A 23423-nucleotide genomic window follows, 5' to 3' on the forward strand; every position below is an offset into this window, starting at 1 on the left:
AGTATTCAAAAGTGTTTTCTTTCATGTGATTGTTCCTAACATATTTGGAAGATGATTTCTTTTTTTTTCATTGAATGTTCCTCCTCCACTGTATATCCCCTGCTTCCACTTTATTTGATGATGGTATAATTTGTGGAGGGGAAGGGAAAAAGCAAATTATTTACATAGGGATACAGGTGGATCCATTGCAACAATATGTACAAGTTGTTATGTCAAAAAATGAACTTTGCAACTTCGGCATGGGGGAGAGTGTTTGAGGGTTTGGTGGGGGAGTCGTGGAGGAATGGGAAGGGGAAACAAAGGAGGAGGCAACAATGCTTGATAAACGTACTCATTATCTTGCCTATATAATTGTAACCCCTCTATATGGTATTTTCACAATTAAAAAATAGTATGTGTTCAAAAATTGGAGAAGGGAAAACTGGGTATCTACATATTGAATATAGAATCTATTTCCTTGATCTCACAATTTCACAATAAAATGCCAAATGGATCAGATATTAGTGTGAGACATGAAAGTTTAAAACAACCATAGGAAAAAAAGGAAAAATACCTCAAGATAAGGTAACAGGTAATTATAAACAGCAATCCTGTTGCATATGGGCAAGAAATGACAATGGAAAACACTTCAAACTAAAATGCATCTGCATAACACTAAGGAAATATATATATACAAATAAATATATATGCATATATATGTGTATACATATACATATATATTTATAATGTATGTACATATATACATGAATGTTTATATATACATATATCTATATATTCATATACATATACATATATGTAAATATCTTATTTATCTCTCTTCACATATTTCCTTGATGGTGTCTCTGATCTTCATTTTTGTTCAAAGCTAGCAGTCTGTGCCTTTGACTTCAGCTCAACTTTCGGATTTTTGGTAGTTATTTGTGGATAAGAGTCTAAGCTTTTCCTGCCCAGGCTAGCTTTAAACCTTGATCCTCAGATCTCAACCTCCTGATTAGCTAGGATTGCAAGTATGAGTCACCTGTGCATAACAGGAAATCAAATCTTAAAGCAAGCAATTTATTTTCTATTTTTATATGTTATATTGTTTTACATCTCACTTGTTTTATTAAGGAAGTTCTTTCAATTGTTTGTTCCTTTGTAAGTTCTTGAACAACTTGTGATGTTTTATACAATTTCAGCTTTTATACTTTCTACCAAGACTTAATGAAGTTTTACTTTTTTATTTTTTATGATTTCAGACTGGTAGAGAAAACTTAGAATCATATTTAAGTGAATTCTAATGCCATCATTTAGGGGGAATATTTCTGAGAATGTGGGATATAGTGATGATCCTGGGCTGAGCTGTCTCAAATCATCATTATGACCATTACCTTTGCTGTAGAAGTGAAAATGCCTGTTCCTTCTCTGGTTTCTTGCAGAGTTGCAACATTAGGGGTTTGCACATTTCTTGACATAAACAGGCTGACATCTTCACAGATTGAAGCCTGGAGAATACCCCATAGTGGTTGATGGGGCAGATGTGAGAATCAGCAGCTCACACTGGCTTTTTCCACCCGATGTAAAATCCCAAGCTTTATACCCTAAACCCTAGGAGAGTTTCACAGAACTGGAGAACTCTGCACTCCTATTTCCAAATTCTCTATTTTTCCTCACTCCTAGTTCCAACTTCCCTATTTACCTAGGAGTACAGAAGCTAATGATTAGACTCATTTCCTGTATTAAAACAAGTCCTACTTGGAGAATTTTGGCTAGATTGTGTTTTACTATGTGAATCACAAAGGATGCCCTTATCTGAGAAGAGTCATGGCCATGTCTGTGCTTCAAGGGACAGAGGAGGAAAAATGAGACAGAGACACAGAGGAGCCTTTGCAGAAAGTTGAATGAAAAGCTTGCAATAGTTGTCAGAGCTAGGCTGCATGTGAGAGGCACTGTCAATAGGTAGAGGCACCAGAAAGTGCAGCTGGGGCAGCCTTGCCTCTCACTTCTGCTTATCTGGGAGGTTTATGTTTTGGATTGTATCACTGTGGGGGGTCAGTAGCATACTGCTGACAGTAATAAGTGGCAAAATCTTCAGGTTGGAGGCTGCTGATGGTGAGAGAATAATCTGTCCCAGATCCACTGCCACTGAACCTGGATGGGACTCCAGAGGCCAACCTTGAAGTGTAATAGATCAGAAGCTTTGGGGCTTTCCCTGGTTTCTCCTGATATCAGTTTAAATTGCTAATACCCTCACTGGCTCTGCAGGAGATGGTGACAGTGTCTCCTGGAGATACAGAAAGGAAGGATGAAGACTGGGTCATCTGGATGTCACATCTGGCACCTGGCATTGGAAACATAAAAGTAAATATCCACAGTTATTCATGTTACTACAGGACTTCCCTGAAGCCCATCATATGGCATGAAGCACATGTCATAATGGATAGAGAAATGCTATCCTTCCTTACCTGGGAGCCAGAGCAGGAGGAGCCCCAGGAGCTGAGCAGGAGCCCTCAAGTCCATGCTGTGTGTTGACTGGGACTGACTGCTCAACAGGGTATGAACAGCCTATATGAAGTCATTGTGACAGTGGGCTGTAATCTTGGCATATGCAAAAAAGATGGAAACAGCTACAAGACTAGCTCATCTCAGGAAATCATCACGAGTCTGTGGTGCCCAAGTATCTTAGTTTAGAACAGAGAATGTGATTTACGTACACATCACAAGTCATGATCAATCCTCTGTCCTATGAATGTATCTATTGGTGCCGACAGGGTGAAAACCTGGTTTCCTTGAGTATCTTAATCTCAATTTTATGTAATGACATGAAAGAGAAGATTAAGGTGAAAATTGAGTGTTTCAAGCTCAGAATATCAAAATACCTGTGAACATAAGAGAAAATAGAGTTTGTCATTTGAACTATTCTAATTTCTCTAGGCATTGCAACATGTGACTGACAGGGCAGAAAACATAAGCTGCTATATTTTTGAGGAACTCATGCTTCAGTCTATTCCAAAACGCACATATAAACACAAGATAAAATATGATTACAGGCTAACACCTGTAACCCTAACTGCTCAGGAGCCTGAGAGCTGAGGATCATGGTTCAAAGGCAGCCCAGACAGGAAAGTCTTTGAGAGTTATCTCGGATAAACCACCAAAAAAATTCCCAGAAGTGGTGCTGTGGCTCATGTGGTAGAGTGATATTCTTGAGCTGATGAGCTGAAGGACATTACCCAGACTTAGAGTTCTAGCCCTACAACCAAAAAAAATACTGGCTTCTCCTTTAGTAGATGTAAGACTGATTCAAATTCTTCTTTATTTATGTTACTTTACTACAACAGACAAGGGTCTCATATCTAAAATATACATACAACTCAAAAATTAAATCGCCCAACAACAAATCTTCCAAGAAACAACTGCCCAATAAATAAGTGGGCTAAAGACTTACAGAGAAACTTCTCTGAAGAGGAAAGAAGGATGGCCAATAGACACATAAAGAAATGCTCAACCTCTCTAGCCATAAAAGAAATGCAAATCAAAACAACATTGAGATACCACCTCACCCCAGTTAGAATGGCTATAATCAAAAACTCTAACAACAATAGATGCTGGAGGGGATGTGGACAGAAGGGAACCTTACTTCATTGTTGGTGGGAGTGTAAACCTGTTCAACCACTTTCCAAAGCAGTATGGAGGTTCCTGAAAAAACTTCACATAGAGCTCCCCTATGACCCAGCAATCCCACTTTTGGGCATTTACCCAAATGTTTACAAACAAGACCACACTAAAGCTACCAGCACAACTATGTTTATTGCAGCATTATTTACCATAGCTAAGATATGGAACCAACCCCGATGCCCCTCAGTAGATGAATGGATCAAGAAAATGTGGTATATATACACAATGGAATTCTATGCCTCCATAAGAAAGAATGACATTTCCCCATTTGTTAGGAAATGGAAAGGCTTGGAAAAAATTATATTAAGTGAAGTAAGCCAAGCCCAAAGAAACATAGGTCCCATGGTTTCTCTTATTTGCAATATCTAGTATAGTATGAGTCAAGCAGAAAAGGTCAGATAATGTGATGTTAGGAAAATGAACCCTTAGATATGTATTTAAATGTTTATTTCTTTCATGCATTTGTTTCTAACTCATTTATAAGATTATTTCTTTGTTGCTTTTATGTCCCTCCCCCACAGTATAACCCTTGCTTTCACTATATTTGATGTGGGTATAATTTGTGGAGGAGATGGGGAAAAACAAGTCGTTTAAAGATACAGGTGGACCCGTTGTAACTATGAGAAATACAAGTTGTCATGTCGAAAACAAACATTACAACTTTGGTGCGGGGGGGGGTGGAGGGGGGGATGGTTAGTGGGGTGATTGGGTGGGGGTGTGTGGGGAGGCTTGGAAGGGATGTGAATGGTAAACAAAGGAGGAGGCTGCAATGCTTGATAAGAAATGTACTCATTATCTTGCCCATGTAATTCTATCCCTTCTGTACAGTATGTTCACAAAAAATAAAAAAATTAAAATTAAAAAAAACAAATGTGTGGAAAGGAAGGGCAAAAATAAATCGTTTAAATAGGGATAACGGGGTGGGCCCATTGCAACAATGAGATATATAAGTCGTTATGTCAAAAAACAAATTTTACATCTTTGGTTGGGGCAGGGGGAGGGAAGGGCTGGTGGGGGGAGATGGGAAGGGATGGGAAGGGGAAAAAAAGAGGTGACAACAATGCTTGATAAGAAATGTACTCATTACCTTGCCCATGTAATTGTAACTCCTCTGTATCGTATTTTCATAATAAAAAATATATATTAAATTAAAAAAAACTGCATGGTTCTAAGCCAATTTTGTGGTTTTCCCTGCTGCAGTTCTTATTTAAACTCATTTGACTGACTTACCAAACAGAATAAATAGAATAAAATCAAAATAGGAGGAGGAAGTAATATTTAATAGACTTTTACAAAAGAGTCCTTTGGGAAGAGTAACTGCTTAGCTTTGATTCTTGTGGTCAAACTCAAGGTGAAAATATTTTTCTGGAAAACTTCTAGAGGCAGACCATTAAAGGTTTATGTGAAGAGAAAGGAAAGAATGGAGGTCAAACTCAACTTTATGTAGAATTATTTTTCATAATTTTGCATTTAAAAAATATTGGGTCTAAAAAATTTTGGGTGTAGTGGCTCCTAGCTACAAGACCAAATACTTTGATTGATAGAGATAAAGTGGGTAATTTAAGAACAATTTGAGAGATTAGCACCATTAATGTGAAGTCTTGTGCCACAGCCATAGCAAAGATGGACTGAGAGCATCTCAGTAGTTGTCTCTAAACCTATAGACAGGTTGCAAGATCATGAAAGTGTGAACTTTTGTGTATAATTTTCCCTTGAGAAAAGTGCTCCTCCAGATATCCAGCTCATGCAAGGCTACCTGGAAAGTCATTTCACTTGGATTAGTTGCACCAGTTTTCACCCCCAGAAAGCTTTGGGTAGTTGGAGAATAATGGAAATAATGGCAAGATCCAAAATAAATCCACATAGCTGTAGCCATCAGATACTTACCAGTGTCAAAAGAATGTGTCTTCAGCCTTTTCAGTAAATGCTGCTGGCAAAATGGGTTAACTACTAGTAGACAACAAAAGCTAGATCCTTATATATCACCCTGCAACATAATCAACTCCAAATAGATCAAAGACCTCACAGTCAAAGCAGAAACTCTGAAAATATTACAGGATGGAATAAGAGAATCCCTAGGTCTCATTGGCACAGGCAGTAATTTTCTAAATAGAGACCCAGAAACACAAGAAACCAAAGAAAGGTTCAACAAGTGGGATTGCATGATGTTGCAGACATAGCTAGCAAGATCAAAAGAAAGCCCACGAATTGGGAGATCTTCACTAACCATACAACAGACAAGGGTCTCATATCTAAAATACACATGCCAATCAAAAAATTAAATCCCCCCAAAACAAATCTTCAAAAATACAACTGCCCAATAAATAAGTGGGCTAAAGACTTACAGAGAAACTTCTCTGAAGAGGAAAGAAGGATGGCCAATAGACACATAAAGAAATGCTCAACCTCTCTAGCCATAAAAGAAATGCAAATCAAAACAACATTGAGATACCACCTCACCCCAGTTAGAAAGGCTATAATCAAGAAATCTAATAACAACAGATGCTGGAGAGGATGTGTCCAGAAGGGAACCCTACTGCATTGTTGGTGGGAGTGTAAACCTGTTCAACCACTTTGGAATGTAGTATGGAGGTTCCTCAAAAGACTCCACATAGAGCTCCCCTATGACCCAGCAATCCCACTTTCGGGCATTTACCCAAATAATCACAAACAAGACCATACTAAAGCTACCAGCACAATTGTTTATTGCAGCATTATTTACCATAGCTAAGATGTGGAACCAACCCTGATGCCCCTCAGTAGATGAAAGGATCAAGAAAATGTGGTATGTATACACAATGGAATTCTATGCCTCCATGTGAAAAATGCCATTGCCCCATTTGTTAAGAAATGTAAAGACTTGGAAAAATTAAGTGAAGTAAGCCAAGCCCAAAGAAACATAGGTCCCATGGTTTCCCTTATTTGCAATAACTAGTATATGTCTGAGACAAGCAGAAATGGTCAGATAAGTTGATGTTAGTTGAAATGAACTCCAAGATAAGTATTCAAATGTGTTTTCTTTCATGTGATTGTTTCTGACATATTCATAAGATGATTTCTTTTTTGCGTTGAATGTTCCTCCTCCACTGTATAACCCCTGCTATCACTGTATTTGATGTTGGTATAATTTTTGGAGTGGAAGGGAAAAAACAAATTATTTAAATAGGGATTCAGGTGGACATATCGCAAAAAGATGTACAAGTTGTTATGTCGAAAAATGAACTTTACAACTTTGGCAGGGGAGAGAAGGGTTTGCGGGGGCAGTGGGGGAGAAGAGGAGAAATAGGAAAGAGAAACAAAGGAATAGGCAACAATGCTTGATAAGAAATGTATTCATTATCTTGCCCATGTAATAGTAACCCCTGTATAATTTTCACAATTAAGAAAAAAAGAATGTGTCTTCAAAAATTGGGGATGGAAAAACTGGGCATAGACATATTGAATATAGAATCTATTTCCTTGAATTTCAAAATAAAATGCCAAATGGATCAGATATTAGTGTGAGGCCTGAAAGTTTAGAACAACCTTAGGAAAACAATAAAAAGTACTTGAAGATCTGGTCACAGGTAATTATAAACTGGAATCCTGTTGCATATGGGCAAGAAATGACAATGGGGAACATATCAAATCAAAATGCTTCTGCATATAATTAAGGAAATATATATATGAATAAATATATATGTATATATATGCATATATATGTGTATTCATATACACGTATATGTATTTATAATGTATATACATAAATGTATATATACATATCTGTATCTATCTATACATATCTATATATTCATATATATATACATATATCTATATCTTATTTATCAATCTTCACATATACCCTGGATAGTGTCTCTGAGCTACATTTTTGCTCAAAGCTAGCACTCTGTGCCTTTGACCTCAGCTCAATTTTTAGATTTTTGGTAGTTAGTTGTAGATAGGAGTCTCATAACTTTTCCTGCTCAGGCTGGCTTTAAACCTTGATCCTCAGGTCTCAACCTGCAGATAAGCTAGGATTGCAAGTATGAGTCACATGTACATTGCAATAATGAAATCTTAAAGCAAGTAATTTATTTTCTGTTTTTATATGTTGATTTGTTTTACATCTCACTTGTTTTTTTAAGGAAGTTCTTGCCATTGTTTGTTCCTTTGTAATATCTTCAACAACTTGTGATGTTTCATACAATTTTCAGCTTTTATACTTTCTTCCAAGACTTAATGAAGTTTTATTTTTTATTTTTTATGATTTCAGATTGGTAGACAAAACTTGGAATCAAATTTAAGTGAATTCTAATGCCATTGCTTAGGGGGAATATTTCTGAGAATTTGGGAAATATTGATGACCTGGGCTGTGAGCTATCTCAAACCATCATTATGATCATTACCTTTGTTGTAGAAGTGAAAATGCCTGTTCCTTCTCTGGTTTCTTGCAGAGTAGCAACATTAGGGGGTTGTGCATTTCTTGACGTAAACACGCTGACATCATCACAAAGTTGGGGCCTGGTGTATCTCCCAGAGTTGTTCCTAGGTCAGGTAAGAGCATCAGTAGCTCACACTGGCTTTTTCCACAGTCTGTAGAATCCCAGATTTATGTACCCAAAACCCTAGGAGAGCTTCACAGAACTGGAGAATTCCTCACTCCTAGTTCCAAATTCTCTATTTACCTAAGAGTCCAGGAGCTAAGGATTAGACTCATTTCTTGTATTAAAACAAGTCCTGCTTTGAGAATTTTGTCTGGCTTGTATTTTACTATGTGAATCCCAAAAGATGCCCTTATCTGAGAAAAGACATAGCCATGTCTGTGCCTCTGGGACAGAGGATGAAAAATGAGACAGAGATACAGAGGAGCCTTCGCAGAAAGTTGAATGAAAAGCTTGCATTAGTTGTGAGAGCAAGGCTGCATGTGAGAAGCACTGTCAATAGGTAGAGGCACCTGAAAGTGCAGCTGGGGCAGCCCAGACTCTCACTTCTTCTTCCCTTGGAGATTTATGTTATGGGTTGTATCACTGTGGGTGGTCTACTATCGTACTGCTCACAGTAATAAGTGGCAAAATCTTCAGGTTGGAGGCTGCTGATGGTGAGAGAATAATCTGTCCCAGATCTACTGCCACTGAACCTGGATGGGACTTGAGAGGCCAACCTTGAAGTGTAATAGATCAGGAGCTTTGGAGCTTTCCCTGGTTTCTGCTGATACCAGTTTAAATAATTGCTAATACCCTGACTGGCTGGGCAGGGGAGGGTGACAGTGTCTCCTGGAGATGCAGACTGAGAGGATGGAGACTGGGTCATCTGGATGTCACATCTGGCACCTGGCATTGGAAACATAAAAGCAAGTATCCACAGTTATTCATGTTACTACAGGACTTCCCTGAAGCCCAGACAGCACATGCCATAATGGATAGAGAAATGCTATCCTTCCTTACCTGGAAGCCAGAGCAGGAGGAGCCCCAGGAGCTGAGCAGGAGCCCTCAAGTCCATGCTGTGTGCTGACTGGGACTGACTGTTCAATAGGGTATGAACAGCCTATATGAATGTGTTGTGACAGTGGGTTGTAATCTTGGCTTATGCAAAATGATGGAAACCCCTGCAAGTCTAGCCAATCTCAGGAAACCATCACAAGTCTATGGTGCCCAAGTATCTTAGTTTAGAACAGAGAATGTGATTTACCTACACATCACAAGTCATGATCAATCATCTGTCCTATGAATATATCTATTGGTTCCTTAACGGTGAGGACCTGGTTTACTTATGTGTCTTAACTTCAATTCTTTGTAAAGACATGAACGAGTATTAAGGAGAAAAATGAGTGTTTCAAGCTCAGGATATCAAAATACCTGCAAACATAGGAGAAAATAGAGTTTTCATTTAAACTATTCTAATTTCTCTATACATTACAACATGTGACTGACAGGGCAGAAAACATAAGCTTCTATATTTTCCAAGAACTCATACTTCAGTCTATTCTAAAATGCACATATAAACACAAGATAAAATATGATTACAAGCTAACACCTATAATCCTAGCTGCTCAGGAGCCTGAGATCTGAGGATCATAGTTCAAAGCCAGTCCAGACAGGAAAGTCTGTGAGAGTCATCTCCAATAAACCACCAAAAATACCCCCAAAGTTGTCCTGTGGCTCATGTGGTAGAGTGCTAGTCTTGAGCTGAAGAGCAGAAGGACATCACCCAGACCTAGAGTTCTAGCCCTACAACCAAAAAATTGGCTTCTCCTTTCGTAGATGTAAGACTGAGTTAAGTTCTTCCTTGTTTATGTTACTTTACTTCATAAGATAGAAAATTATTAAAAGCAAGTATAGTACTGGTTCAAGTATGCCATGTCCTGAGGTTTGATGGCTCCAGGGCTGGAGCCAAAGCATGTTGCTACCAGAAAAGACCAAAGTTACTACATTATTTGTGACTTGTCACAATGACTATGTATTTTTCTGTTCACTGTGGGGTTTGAACTCAGGGCCTGGGCATTGTCCCTGAGCTTTTCTGCTCAAGGCTTAAGTGTTCTACCACTCTGAAGTAGAGCTGCACTTCTGTTTTTCATGTAGTTAATTGGAAATAAGTGTTTCATCAACTTTTTTGTCTCAGCTGGCTTCAAATTGTGATCCTCATATCCCAAACTGCTGAGTAGCTAGGATTACTGGCATAAACTACCAGTGCCCAGCTTCCTTATGGATTTTTAATGCCTTATTTTTCTCAAATGCCAAACTGTGTTAATGTCTCACATTCTCAAAAGGACTCTAGTACATCCATAGTTCCAATATCAGTTTAATATTCCAGATCAGATTCAAGGTAAATCACTTTCAAACTCCATCCCATTAAGCACCTGTTCCTTAGTCCTCTTACATCTCTTTCTTATCACATGTGCCCAAATTTCTGCTACTACCTGGAGATGAGAGGGGCTTACCTCTACTTTCCATACCTGCAGATCAGAACTAGTACCCTAATGTAGCAGAGGAGAAAAAGGATAGCTGCTGTGAAAGTTGAGAAGCATTGTGAATCATTTTAAATATCTCTTTGTTTCTGCGTTAGTCTAGGTGTGAGAGGGAGGCACAGATATGTTTTGGAAGTAACTGCAGTGGTTAGAGTAAGCTAGTCATTCAGGATGACACTATGGCAACTTCTGATTATTTAAATGGGATTGTTAGATTTGGCAACTTAGAAAATGAGCTCTATTAATTTTAAGACCAATGACTTTCATCCATTGGAATTTGTAATCGGGTTGAAACAAGACTAAGGACAGGGTGGCACAGCTCCAGGTACTGTGTTCTTATCTCCTCCCAGGGAGGATTCAGGTACTCTATTCAAGAAAGGATCAGAACTCTGGGGAATCCATGTGACCTGCGGAATCTGATCCAGTGAATGTATGTCTAACTGTTGTCCAGCCTTGCCTCTGGGTGTTAGAAGAACTTATCTCAAGACCTGATTCATTTCTAATATCTTAATGACCTTATAGATTCTCAAGAGCCTTCTAGAGTTTCTTTGCAATTCCAGTGATATTTGTAAACATTTATTGACTGTACAGTTCATTAAGAAATTAGGACTGCAGCAGAAATTTCTCTTTTAAGTCATTGTTGTATCTAGATCTCAACTTATATCTATTTACAATCTCTGGGGCTCAGAGTGGTGCCTGGTTTATGATCATGAAGGAAAGGGAAAACTTGCACCCCTCCTAACCCATGTTCATCCTGGATTTTAAGTTTCATTGAATATTTGTGAAAAGATCCAAACTCATTGTTCCATATTATGAGAATACAAAATCTGAATGTGAAAGTGCATTACCAGCCCAATTAAGGTACAAGCATGCTACCTGTCTGAAAAATAAAAATGAACGAGGAATGGCTCATGTGTTAGAACACTTGTATAGGAGTCAGGAAGCTTTGACAAAATAAATATATTCTCCACTTTGTCACTCAATGTATTAAACATACACATCCTGTTATTGTAGGAATCTGTATAGTTTTAAATGACTTTCTTGTCTGCTTTCTTTTTGAATTTGCGTTGAAAGCATATTGATTAAAAGAATATTGACATAAAATAGACCACATTTCATAAGCTTTACACTTATATGAATTACACCTTAAAAATTCTAAAACCTATTATAGGTGATTGAGGGCTGTAGTGAGATTTTTCCTCACAAGAGTCTGTGCCTTTGATTCTGCTAGATTGAGCCATGAAGCCGAGTGTTTGGTGCGGGGGGAGGGTACCAGTTTAGTCCTCTCAGCTTCTGAAGTACTCTGAACCCAAGTTCAACATTGCTGATGTGGTGCTGGTCCTGGTTCTTTCCCCCTCTTGGTCTTTGGCTATGTGAGGATGCCAATGGAACGACATTGTGTCAGACCTCAACTTTTTTTTTTGGAAGAGACGATTATTAATTACAAACAAATGAAACTGAAAATTGTGAGGCCTCTTAATTCCAACTTTTACATTCATAATTCTGAGCACACACTTCAGAGCCTGCATGAGCTTCTTGAAACATTAAATGCTCACATTTCTAATATTATCTCATTTCTTCCTTGTCTTTGAGATCATCTTGCTCTTGAATTTTATGTTTCTTCTGAGAAAACGTAGTAGATACCTTTTCTAACAAATGGAAAATAAGTTGAAGAGGACGGATTTGCCAATAGAATTGGAGCTTCTAACCTAGGCTGGCTTTAGTGAGGCAGGGGTTAGGACATTTATAACAGTTGAAGGACAGACTATAGCAATATTTTGTTCTGTAAGCTGTATATTTGTGAAGTAAGAAATCGAAATACCACTTAATACAGATGTGCTTGGAGTGGAAAGAAGATATTAGCTTGCAGAAGATCAGTGGCCTTCATAAATTGTGTTGTAGATTCATTAATATGTAAATTCAGAAAACCTCAAAAAGATCATTTTTATTTGAGAAGTTGTTTTAGTTTCTATGAAGAAAGTGATTGAAAATAATCTATTTTATAATTTAGTGAAGTGGAATTTTCAAAATAATTGATGGGCACTCCTCATACGTAATGATTGGTTTCAACTATTAAATCAGAGATTCAGTACCATGGGCATTGCTGGAGTTAAGAAGAACAGAATGCTAGATCGAAGAGAATTCTTCCTTTAGAATCTGGCTGCATCAGAGAAGTACTGTCAACAGGTAGAGTAACTAGGAAAAGCAGATGGGGCAGGCCAGCATCTCACTTCTGCTTTCCTGGGAGGTATTTTTTTTTTTTATCATGGCTTGTATCATTGTGGGAGGGTAACTCATATGCTGTTGACAGTAATAAGTGGCGAAATCTTCAGGCTGAAGGCTGCTGATGGTGAGAGAATAATTTGTCCTAAATCCACAGCCACTGAACCTTGCTGGAACCCCAGAGGCCAAGCTAGTTGCATAAGAAATCAGAAGCTTGGAAGCATTCCCTTGTTTCTGCTTATACCAGGCTAAATAATTGCTGATATCCTGACTGGCTTTGCAGGAGATGGTGACTATGTCTCCTGGAGATGCAGACAGGGAGGATGTAGACTGGGTTGCGGCGAACGCCTTCTCGGCCAGCGAGGAAGAACCACCACCACACCAGGAGTCTTCTCAGATCACACTTTATTGGAGAGCCTTTTAGTTGAAGGGAGAGCTTGAGCGCAAGAGAGCGAGCAAGGAAATGCAGCCGCTTATATAGGGTTTGGAAGACGGGTCGCTTCAGGATTGGCTGTCCGCCTTCTACCGTCACCAGGTGCCACGGGATTGGCTCAGGATTTACAATGATGGCGCATGCGCAAAGCTAGGGACCCGCAGCCCCGCCAAGCACTTGCCTAATATGGAGTCGTTTACCTCTAAGCTGAAAGGAAGTGGGCGCCATCTTGTAATGGCGTTTGTCCCGGCTCCCTGCACTGGGTCATCTGGATGTCACATCTGGCACCTAGCATTGGAAATATAGAAGCAAATATCCTCATCATTAGTCAGGTTATTACAGGACTTCCCTGAATCCAAAAGCATCACTGACCACACAGGGTGAGAGAAGTATTATCCTTCCTTACCTGGGAGACAGAGCAGCAGGAGACCCAGGAGATGAGTAGCAGTCCTCATGTCCATGCTGTGTGCTGACTGGGACTGACTGCTGCACAGGCATGAACAGCTTATTATGAAGTCATTGTTGCAGTAGGATGTGATCTAGGCAAATGCAAATCAGGAGGGCTGGCCAAAGATGGATATAGCTACAAGGCTGGTTCATCTCAGGAAATCATCATAGGTCCATGGTGCCCATGTGTCTTAATTTTAGACTAGAGAATATGATTCATTCAAACAGGACAAGTCACAATCAGTCTGCTGTCCTATGCGTAGATCTACTGGTGTCTGCAGGGATGAGGAGCTGCTTTTCCTGTGTGTTCTAATCTCAATTCTCTGTAATGACTTTGAAAGGGATAAGATAAAGGCAAAATGAATGTTTTGTATTCTGTGTATGGAGGAAGTGAAGATATGGAAAGAATAGAGTTTATGGACCTTTTAAACTGGTTTAATATCTTTATGCATGGAACATTGTCACTGCCATAGCAAGAGAGATATAAGCTGTTTTTATGTCTCAGTCTATTCCAACACACACATATAAACATAAAATAAATATGGATTCTCACTGGGTCCCAGAGGCCCACACCTGTAATCCTAGCTACTCAAGAGCCTGAGATCTGAAGCTCGTTGTTCATAGCTAGTCTGGGCCGGAAAGTTCATTGAAATCCTATCTCCAGTTAAGCACTAGAAAACTGGAAGTGGCACTGATGCTCATGTACTAGAGCACTAGCCTTGAGCTTAGGAGCACAGGGATAGTGCCTAGGCCCAGAGTTCAAGCCTCTCGACCACCCCCCAATCCTCACAAATGTGGAATCTCCTTAAGATCAGGTATAAGGCTAAGGAAAACTTTCCATTATTTGGCTTTACTATATAAATTAGAAAAATATTTAAATCAATGAAGCAATTATAACAATGGCCTAAGTAAGCCAGGTACTGTGGTTTGATGGCTATGGGGCTGAAACAAAAGCTTGTTGCTACCAGAAAAGACCAAAATTACCTCAGTATTTGTGATATACCACTATTTCCAGCTGGACTTTTTAATCTTGGACTTAAGACCACATGTTATCAATGTACATGGTATGTTTAATAATCTTACGATGACATATAATAATTCAAAAAAGCAAGGTGATTAATTTATCCAAAATCTGCTTCCTCCCATGCAACACTAATAATTAAGAAGCATGTAGTCTCACATTGAAGGTGGTCAGAACCAAATCAGTGAGTAAGAGATAGGACATTGAGACAATGGCTTTATATATCATGGTGTTTCTTTCTTATTGGTCTTCCAGTGTTATCTTCTCTGGGTATTCATTATGTTCTCACCCTTGCAAATTAATAGGATGATACCCAGACTCTTCCTTTCTGTCTGGGAATATTGGCAATCTCGAAGCTAGATCAGCTCAGATAAGTTGTCTGTAACAGGTATTGAGGAGAGCAAGGCAGACTGATAGCTCATCCTCCTAACCAGAAAAATTGCTTTGAGCCATAGGCGTGTGAGAGCTTTTTCTACCTGTGAAGAGAATAAATTTCTACTATCTCGAACATCCACAGGCTGATTCTGGGGTTCCAGAGGTCTGCAGGTGAAGGGCCTGGAGAAATCACTGGCTAAATGTATCAAGAGCCTATTGTTAACAATGTTTCCAGCCCTACCCCTAATGATCTTCACTGGATACTGGTGTGTAAATCCTGCCACCTGCTGAAAGGAATGGTCAAAATGAGGACAGCGTGGTTTGGTCTAAGTCAGAGCCCAAGAGAAATCTTGGTAAAGATGGTTTATGAAAAGACAGCATTGGGATATAATAAATCATACAGGATTCTAAATATCTACACAAAATCAGACCAAAAGAGAATGCTCTTAGGAGAGAAACAATTAGGCAGAATGTCGACATGCCTCTTCATATTTATATAAAATTATATATATATATATATATATATACATATATATCTAAATGAACTCAATGATACAGAACAAAAGATCTGTCTTACTTCTTTTAATTTTTGATGATTCTGTTTTATTCATCTATGGTGAATTCAAGTGTACATACTCAGGAAGGTTGAGGGAATACAGAATTGTACAGAATTCGAGGTAATAATTATGTATAGGGGCAGCAGCGGAGCTCACTGGACATGCATGGAAGTGAACTACACAAGTTTATATATTTCATAGGTGGAGACATGAGGGCGGGACTGGGAGAGAATGAGGGAACAGAAGAGATAGTACAAAATCATCTCATAATCCATTATCACTGTACTCATCTGATGCATATAATTATAATCCCTCTATAATTCACCTTAACAATAAAATAAATATTTTTAAAAGATGAGTAGTACTTATAAACCTCAGGAAAAAATGTAGAAAGACGTACAGGAAAGACACAATTTGTCATTGTGAGGAGGAAATTAGTTCCCAATGTATTAAAGATTTGACATAAGCAACTTTTCAAATAAATCTGAGAGATCAGGAAATAGATGAACTCATGAAAATAAATTGCCATGAATTTAAAAAGAATAGCCAACATTGGGAATGATACCCACTGTTGGTGATCATCAACTTAAGGAGGAATTCTTCACCTATGTTCATACACATGTAAAATACATATACAGAAACATATAGAGAGACTATTAAGATGTTTTTAAGAATGCTGATTACAAGTTTTTAAAAAAATTCAAGCATAGAGTGAAAAGTATGCTAAACATTATAATTACATCTAGATAAATCCATTGTAGGTTGGATATATTATCCGTCAAAAATGCATATAATACAAGCTGGGCGCCAGTGGCTTGTATTACAATGGACTGAATGGCCTGTAATGTTAGCTACTCAAGAGTAGCTAACAGATCTGAGAATTACGGTTCAAAGCCAGCCCAGGCATGAAAGTCTGTGAGACTCTTATCTCCAATAAACCACTTAGAAAACCAAAGTGGCACTGTGGCTAAAGTTGTAGAGAGCTAGCCTTGAGCTGAACAGCTGAGGGAGAGCACCCAGGCCAAGTTCAAGCCCCACAAATAACAAAAAAATGCATCTATTACAAGTATCCTGCAGAACCATTTTAGGTAGCCACACTACCTTACATGCCTCTGAACACTTCTATTATTCTGCTCTTGGGCAAATACATCTAAAAAAAGCCTATCTTTATAATAATTGTATATTTATGATATACTATTATGTATTGTTTGTTTTCTCTTGTGATTAGGGTACATATATATTTATACATGGCTACTGGAAATTGTTGCTTGGTACCTCTGATTGGTATCAAGGAAGTGTATTAGTAGTAGGTATCAATCACCCATGGAAAGATAAGCATTGAAAATATGAATCTAGGTTGCTATTGAGCACACACTGCTTTGGAGACAGTGGAAAGAAAAAAAAGAATAACAATTATTGATCCATTGGAATGCAAACCATTGTAAGTTTAAGATTACCTATGTATAAGAAGTGTGGACCTCCAAATTATTTAAAATTACTATAAAACTTTTTAAGTTAAAATTTAGTGGTATAGATAATGAAGAAAAATTAGTGTCTGAAAAAAAATTCATGAAACAAAATTATTAGTTAGCTTATTACATTTTCTACAAATGGAAAGGGATGAAAAGGTTTTGGACCACCTGTTAAAAGTCACAAAGATATAAAGTGAATTGATACAGATGACATGGAGGGGTCAAACCAAATAATTTTAAAATAAGCTACTAGATACTACGGTCAGCTTCCCTTGAGTTGAAATGAGTAGGAACACTGGGAAATTTTGCCCACCTTTCTTCTCCTTGTCTATTACCATTGGAGTAATAAGCAAATATGGGGTAACTGCAGGACAACTTGTCTTTACCCTATTTTACAGTCATGATGGAATATCAGCAGAAAATGCAATAAAATATAAAAATAAGAACGTGAGAATTTCTGTTTCATTGGGCACAGGAAAAAGACAGTTTGTGGGGGAACTAACCCTATCTCTCCAAGGATTTGAAGCCTCAGTTTCCCTGTTATGTAATAGTTCGAAAGATGAGAAGCATTCTAAATAGATAGAGAAGTGATCATGTCACAAAATAATGTCCATGGTGAAGCTTATTTTCAAATATTCTCTAGATAGATTGTTCTACTCCATCCTCCCTTGCCACTACATATTCTTCCATAGCTATGCAGGATCAAAGCCACTGATGTAAACAATGACCATGGGAGAAAGCAGGACTGAGTAGAGAGGAAGCAGCAGCAGCAGCAAAATCTCTGACTTATTTTCTGTGAAGTTTGTGGTGGAGGCTGAATTGCTGAGAGGGAAGTTTACAAAACTGTGGAGAGTAATAGTTGGTTATGTGAATCACAGGGAGGCTGGTGATGGTCAGAGTGAAATCTGTCCCAAATACTCTCTATGGAACCCACCACAGTCCCAGACATCCAAGAAAATGGCAAACAGATGAGCCCTGTAGGAGCATGATCTATTTCCTTCTGTTCCTAGGATAAGCCATTTTTCTGGTTGGAGCTCTTTAAAAGACTGGCTTGTCTTGATGTTCCTGGTGACCATCTTTCCTATACATATATTCACAGAGATTAGAGGTAGAATAATCATCAATTCCTTAAAGAAACTTTCCATCAGGAATAGAGCATGACCACACATTGCATCATTGGTCATATTAAAATGTGTGTGGGTAAGTGGTTTTCCAATGTATCAACGTTCAGACTAATATAGAAGATTTACTTTATTCTGTATGCCCCAAATCATGTTTTAGTTCTTAAGGATATCACACATCTAAACCTCCAGTCTAAACCCCCAGAAGCAGCATGAAGAGGAGTGTGTACAGTGGCACTTTCTTGATGTACTCACTCGTCTGAATCACTCCAGAAAATTCTTTTGGGAAATCCTGTAACCAGAGCTCAGAGCATCCAGCCATGATCCTGTGGATCCTGTCTAAAGCTTCAGCAAGGGTAAGAGCAAAGTGTGTTAACAATGAGCAAGAGGATTTAAACTGGTAAAAGATAAAATACCATATCTTAATAGAATTGATTATAAGAGTACTGAAAGTTCAGAATGAAAATTGTAATAATCTGCATTCTCCAGTTAAGTTTATACATACAAAATAGCTTTATATTAAATCATTATAATTAGCCAATATCAACATAGAAAAGTAAATTACTAACAGAGTATGTAATTGTGAACGTATCATTTCAAAACTTTACTAATATGCATACATATGACATCAGAGCATGAAATATATTCATGTCCCTAGATAGAAGAATAACAGAGTGCATAATTCATTCCTCCAACTCAGACTCTTCTGAAGTGTAAATATATATTGGAAGTTCACCTTGAGTGATTTGAAAGCACCTCAGTATCTCCCAGCAGTCTCATTTGCTGTGTCCTATGACTGTGAGTTGTACTTTGAACTAGGATGAAAATGATGTCAGAATTCTCAGCTGAGCTGGCACTCTTCACCTTTATAATAAAGAAGGCTTGGAGGAGAAGCCATTTCATCCATATGAATAAGCTATTCCTCATTAAAACATCAGTATCAATTCCTTAGCTCATATTTTCCTTAATGGGTTAAATAATTATTCTCATGATTAAATTTTTCTGACACTGACTAATTGTTGTCTCATTTTCTTGTACTAGAATCTCTTTCTTGGAGCTTGTCCTTAGTTTCAAGGTAGATCAGTGTCATCTTGCACTTTTTTTTTAGTTCTCCAATGGAGAGAAAGACATTTGTCTATTAATAGTTCCTATTAGTGAATAATGGTATTCCAACACTACAGGTTAATTTTGGGGATTGAAAAGTCATTTTATTTTCCAGGCAATGGAGAACTGTGTAGATACTTCTCTATCTACACAAGAGTACATAAGTTTCTACAGATGGAATAAGGGAGACATAAGCTTACACTAATATGTTTAATTCCATTTCCAAACTGCAGTTAGTTTCAATTGCCTTTCAATAGAAATGACAAACCTTTGGTGGGGCGGGAGAGGGGGAGGATCTGGTGGGGGAAAGTGGAGGAAGTATTGGAAGGGATGGGATGGGGAAACAAAGAGGAGGCAACAACTCTTGATAAGAAATGTACTCGTTATCTTGCCCATGTAATTGTAACTCCTCTGTACGGTATTCTCACAATAAAAAAAAAAAAAAAACTGAAAAAATCACTGGCCATTAAAAAACATTTATGAGTGAATATCTTGACTCTAATTATTTTAACGAATAATACAAGGTTGGTGTATGCTTCCATTGATAACCACTCCTAGTCTTCACCATCATATATATATTTCCATTGTGGACAACATCCACAAACACACATACCTGCTTCTCTCCGCAATATTTTCTGTGGTCATCATTGTTCATCTGCCCCATTGAAGGTAGCTTCCTCTCCTGGCCTGGGTCTGATTCCCACACTGGGGTCTCCTACTAACAGTGAATATTGTTGCTTATTCTTCTTAGTTAGAATCACTTTGCCAACAGTAACACTGCTCCCATGTGAGGATACCCTTTGGATTCCAGTATGGCCAAACTCCCCATAGGGAGACTTACTTTCACTGCCTTACATGCTTTTCTACTCAATCTTGGTCCCCATTAAATCCAGTCAATGTTTCTTGAGGCACTAAAAGATTGGGACCTGGTAGAATTTTCTGATTTTGGATCATAGTAAATTCAGGCGAATGAATGAAAACTTGGTAGAAACAGGATGCCTGCTGCTGAAGAAAATGGGATCAACAGTGGGTAAAGTTGGGGCCAGTGGCCTATTCCTAAAATCATAGCTACATAGGAAGCTGAGGTCTGAAGAGTCTAACCATAAACTCAACAACAAAAATTAAAGTGGATGTAGTGATCAGGCCAGTAATCTCTGGCATCCAGGAATGATCAAGCAATGATACATGCAATTGTGAACATTGCCTCAGATGGGAAAGGACAGTATTCCCAACTTTGGGATACAGAGAAATTATAAATGGAGCAAGTTAAATTATTATCCAGAGTCAATGGTATAAGGATGAATGGTCATAGTCTTTGTTATAAGTCTGAACATTCCTGCTTTTTCATTGCTCTAATTTCACACAAATATTATGATGGAATCAGAGTGAAGAATAATCATCAGTGGTAGCAGTAATACCTGTGGGAGATGGGAAGAATGTGTCAGAGGTTGCAATTTTGGGGATTATACTGTAACAGACAGGCCATTTCATAATGGAATGTGAGCAGGGACAGAATGCAATGGACCTGGAAGAGTTCAAAATGGCATCCTACCCACAGATCCTTGACAGGTGCTGGTCTTCAGCATCCAGAGACAATCAAGTTTTCTGCATTTGAAGCTGATCTACTCAAATAAGACTGACCATTCTTGGGGACACTGGACCTTTACTGAATTGCTGCAGTGTGCTCAGCCCTGTCCAGGCTCTGTTTATTTGCATATACCCAAAGCACTTTACACTGACTTGAGGATTTCTTCACAGCCAGGTCATATCCTATGCAGGAGTTATTCTCAGTCAGCACACAGCATGGACATGAGGTTCTCTGCTCAGCTCCAGGGGCTCCTGTTGCTCTGGCTACCAGGTAAAAAAGACAGCACTGGAAATTTGTTTAGCACAATGTGGTGAATTCATTCTGGCATTCTAGAGAAGTTTTCCTACAACATGCTCATTGGTAAGGGTATTTATTTCCATGTTTCCTCTGTCATGTACCAGATGTGACATCCAGATGACCCAGTCTCTGTCCTCCCTCTCTAATCCCCAGGAAAGAGAGAGTGTCCCCATCTCATGACATATCATTCAAGCTTTAGCAGCAGGTTATCCTGGAAGCAGCAGAAACCAGGAAAGCTCCTAGGTCCTGATCTACTTAACAGTCAGTTTACAATCAGGTGCCCAGTCTAGGTTTAGTTATAATGGATCTGGAACAGAGTTCATTCTCACCATCTGCAGCCTTTCTATTACTGTCAACAAGGTTACAATACTCCTCCCACAGTGATACAAGTCATAACCTAAAACTCCCAGGGAAGCAGAACAGAAGTGAGAGGCTGGGCTGCCCCAGCTGCTCCTGTTTACCTGCTCAGAGTATTCCTAGAAGCAGCCAGGCTCTGAAGGTAACTGCAAGATTTGGGTACAAGGGCCAGAAAGGCTCTTCGGCATCCTAACTCTCTCCTTTTTTCTCAGCTCCAGAGGCATAGACATGATCCTGCCTGGTGGTATCCTTCAAAATTGAGGTTTTCACACATGAAGTTCAAGTGTTCTGACATCAGTTATTAGTCATATAGCAAAATGGGAATCTCTGCAAATAAGCAGGATTGTTCCAATGCAGTCAATTGTAGTCTATGTTCTAGCCATTATCTTGAAATTGGATATGTGGAACATGAGGTTGTCTGAAGCTTCTTCAGAACCCAGGGCTCCTTTAAATGTGTAGCCTGGTTGACTCTGACCTGTTCATACTTGTTCTGGAAGAGATCATGAGATACATATCCTAGATTAGTGCTGATCTTCAGCATCCAGAGAGAAGCCTGTTGTTTGCTGAGAGATCTGCACTCTCTTATACAACTGAGATCTTTGGAGTTGTCCTGGAGTGGTGACAAGAGAAAGTTCTGTATGGCCTCTAATGTTGAAAATATAAAATTTGGTAGACTTGCTGTATCTCAAATATGAATAGATATTCTTTAAAGTGTTATTCCCTAGCAGGCACTGGTGACTCATAACTATAATTCTAGCTATACAGGTGGTAGCAGAGATGTGAGGATCATAGTTTGAAGCCAACTAAGACAGGAAAGTCTGTGAAACTCTGATCTCCATTTAAATCCCCAAATCTGGGAATAGAGATTTGTCTCAAGTCTTCTAGCACTAGCTTTGAGTAAAAAAGCTCAAGAACAGTGCTCAGGCTCTACGGTCAAGCCCCAAGACTGGCCTAAAAATAATAAGCACAACAAAATTTAAAAATAAAATTTTATTTTCACCTCTGGGACCAAAGTAGATAAACTTCATCAAGTTATATCATAAACACAATGTGAGGGATTATATTAAACATGTGAAAATGATCTAAGAACAATATATTCACTAAAGGTAAGCAAATACAAAAACAACTATACATTCCTCAATTGATAAATCCTTCAGTAGGTATAATTGACCAGAAGCCATTGACATCATCTGGATTACTCTCAGCATGTTCAAAATGGGAAATGAAGTCTGTACTTTGCTCCTGTGATTATGTACAAAATTCAAAAACTCTACTTTTAGGCCTATTTACTTTGACCAAAGTGACCATGATATTGAGGAATATAGGATTAGGATTTTAGAAATTTAGGAATCTCTCTCAATTTCTGAGCTTTTCCATACCCAAGAAGCAGTTTTTTAAAATAGGTTTTTATTTTCTTTAGTTCGTTGTACAAAAGACTTGCCATTCCACAAACCAGTTTATGTAAACAACACCTCTTCAATGTCATCCCTTTTAAAATTCTCATATCTCATATCACACTTTTCATCATGTTTGTTAACAATTTTTTTTTTTTGCCAGTCATGGGGCCTGAAATCTGGGTCCAGGAGCTGTCCCTCAGCTCTTCAGCTCAAGACTAGCACTCTCCCACTTGAGCCACAGTGCCAAACCTGTTTTTTTCTGCTTATGTGGTGCTGAGAAATCGAACCCAGAGCCTCATGCATGCAAGGCAAACACTTTACCACTGAGCCAACTCCCTAGCCCATGTTTGTTAATTTTTAAGTTATCTTTTGATATTTTTGCCATTACAACAAAGCGATTCATGCATACAATGCATCTTGAGATATGTCAG

At 38.5% G+C, this 23423-nt stretch overlaps 1 pseudogene and 1 gene segment (V, D, J or C); both read right to left on the reverse strand.

Moving 5' to 3' along the window:
- Positions 1–2018: 2018 nt before the first annotated feature.
- On the reverse strand, positions 2019–2514 carry LOC122116800 (annotated as a pseudogene). Its single transcript, XR_006149029.1, has 2 exons — positions 2445–2514; positions 2019–2320 (listed from the first exon to the last, which is right to left on the reverse strand). The product of XR_006149029.1 is annotated as an immunoglobulin kappa variable 1-9-like (transcript).
- Positions 2515–8643: 6129 nt separating this feature from the next.
- LOC122116801 lies at positions 8644–9154 on the reverse strand. The segment is given in 2 exon segments: positions 8644–8966; positions 9081–9154. Coding segments are annotated over 2 exon segments (378 nt in total).
- Positions 9155–23423: the final 14269 nt, after the last annotated feature.

This window comes from Dipodomys spectabilis, unplaced genomic scaffold, assembly GCF_019054845.1.
Source record: "Dipodomys spectabilis isolate Male_0828 unplaced genomic scaffold, ASM1905484v1 ptg000137l, whole genome shotgun sequence".
In the NCBI taxonomy this organism is placed as follows: Eukaryota; Metazoa; Chordata; class Mammalia; order Rodentia; family Heteromyidae; genus Dipodomys; species Dipodomys spectabilis.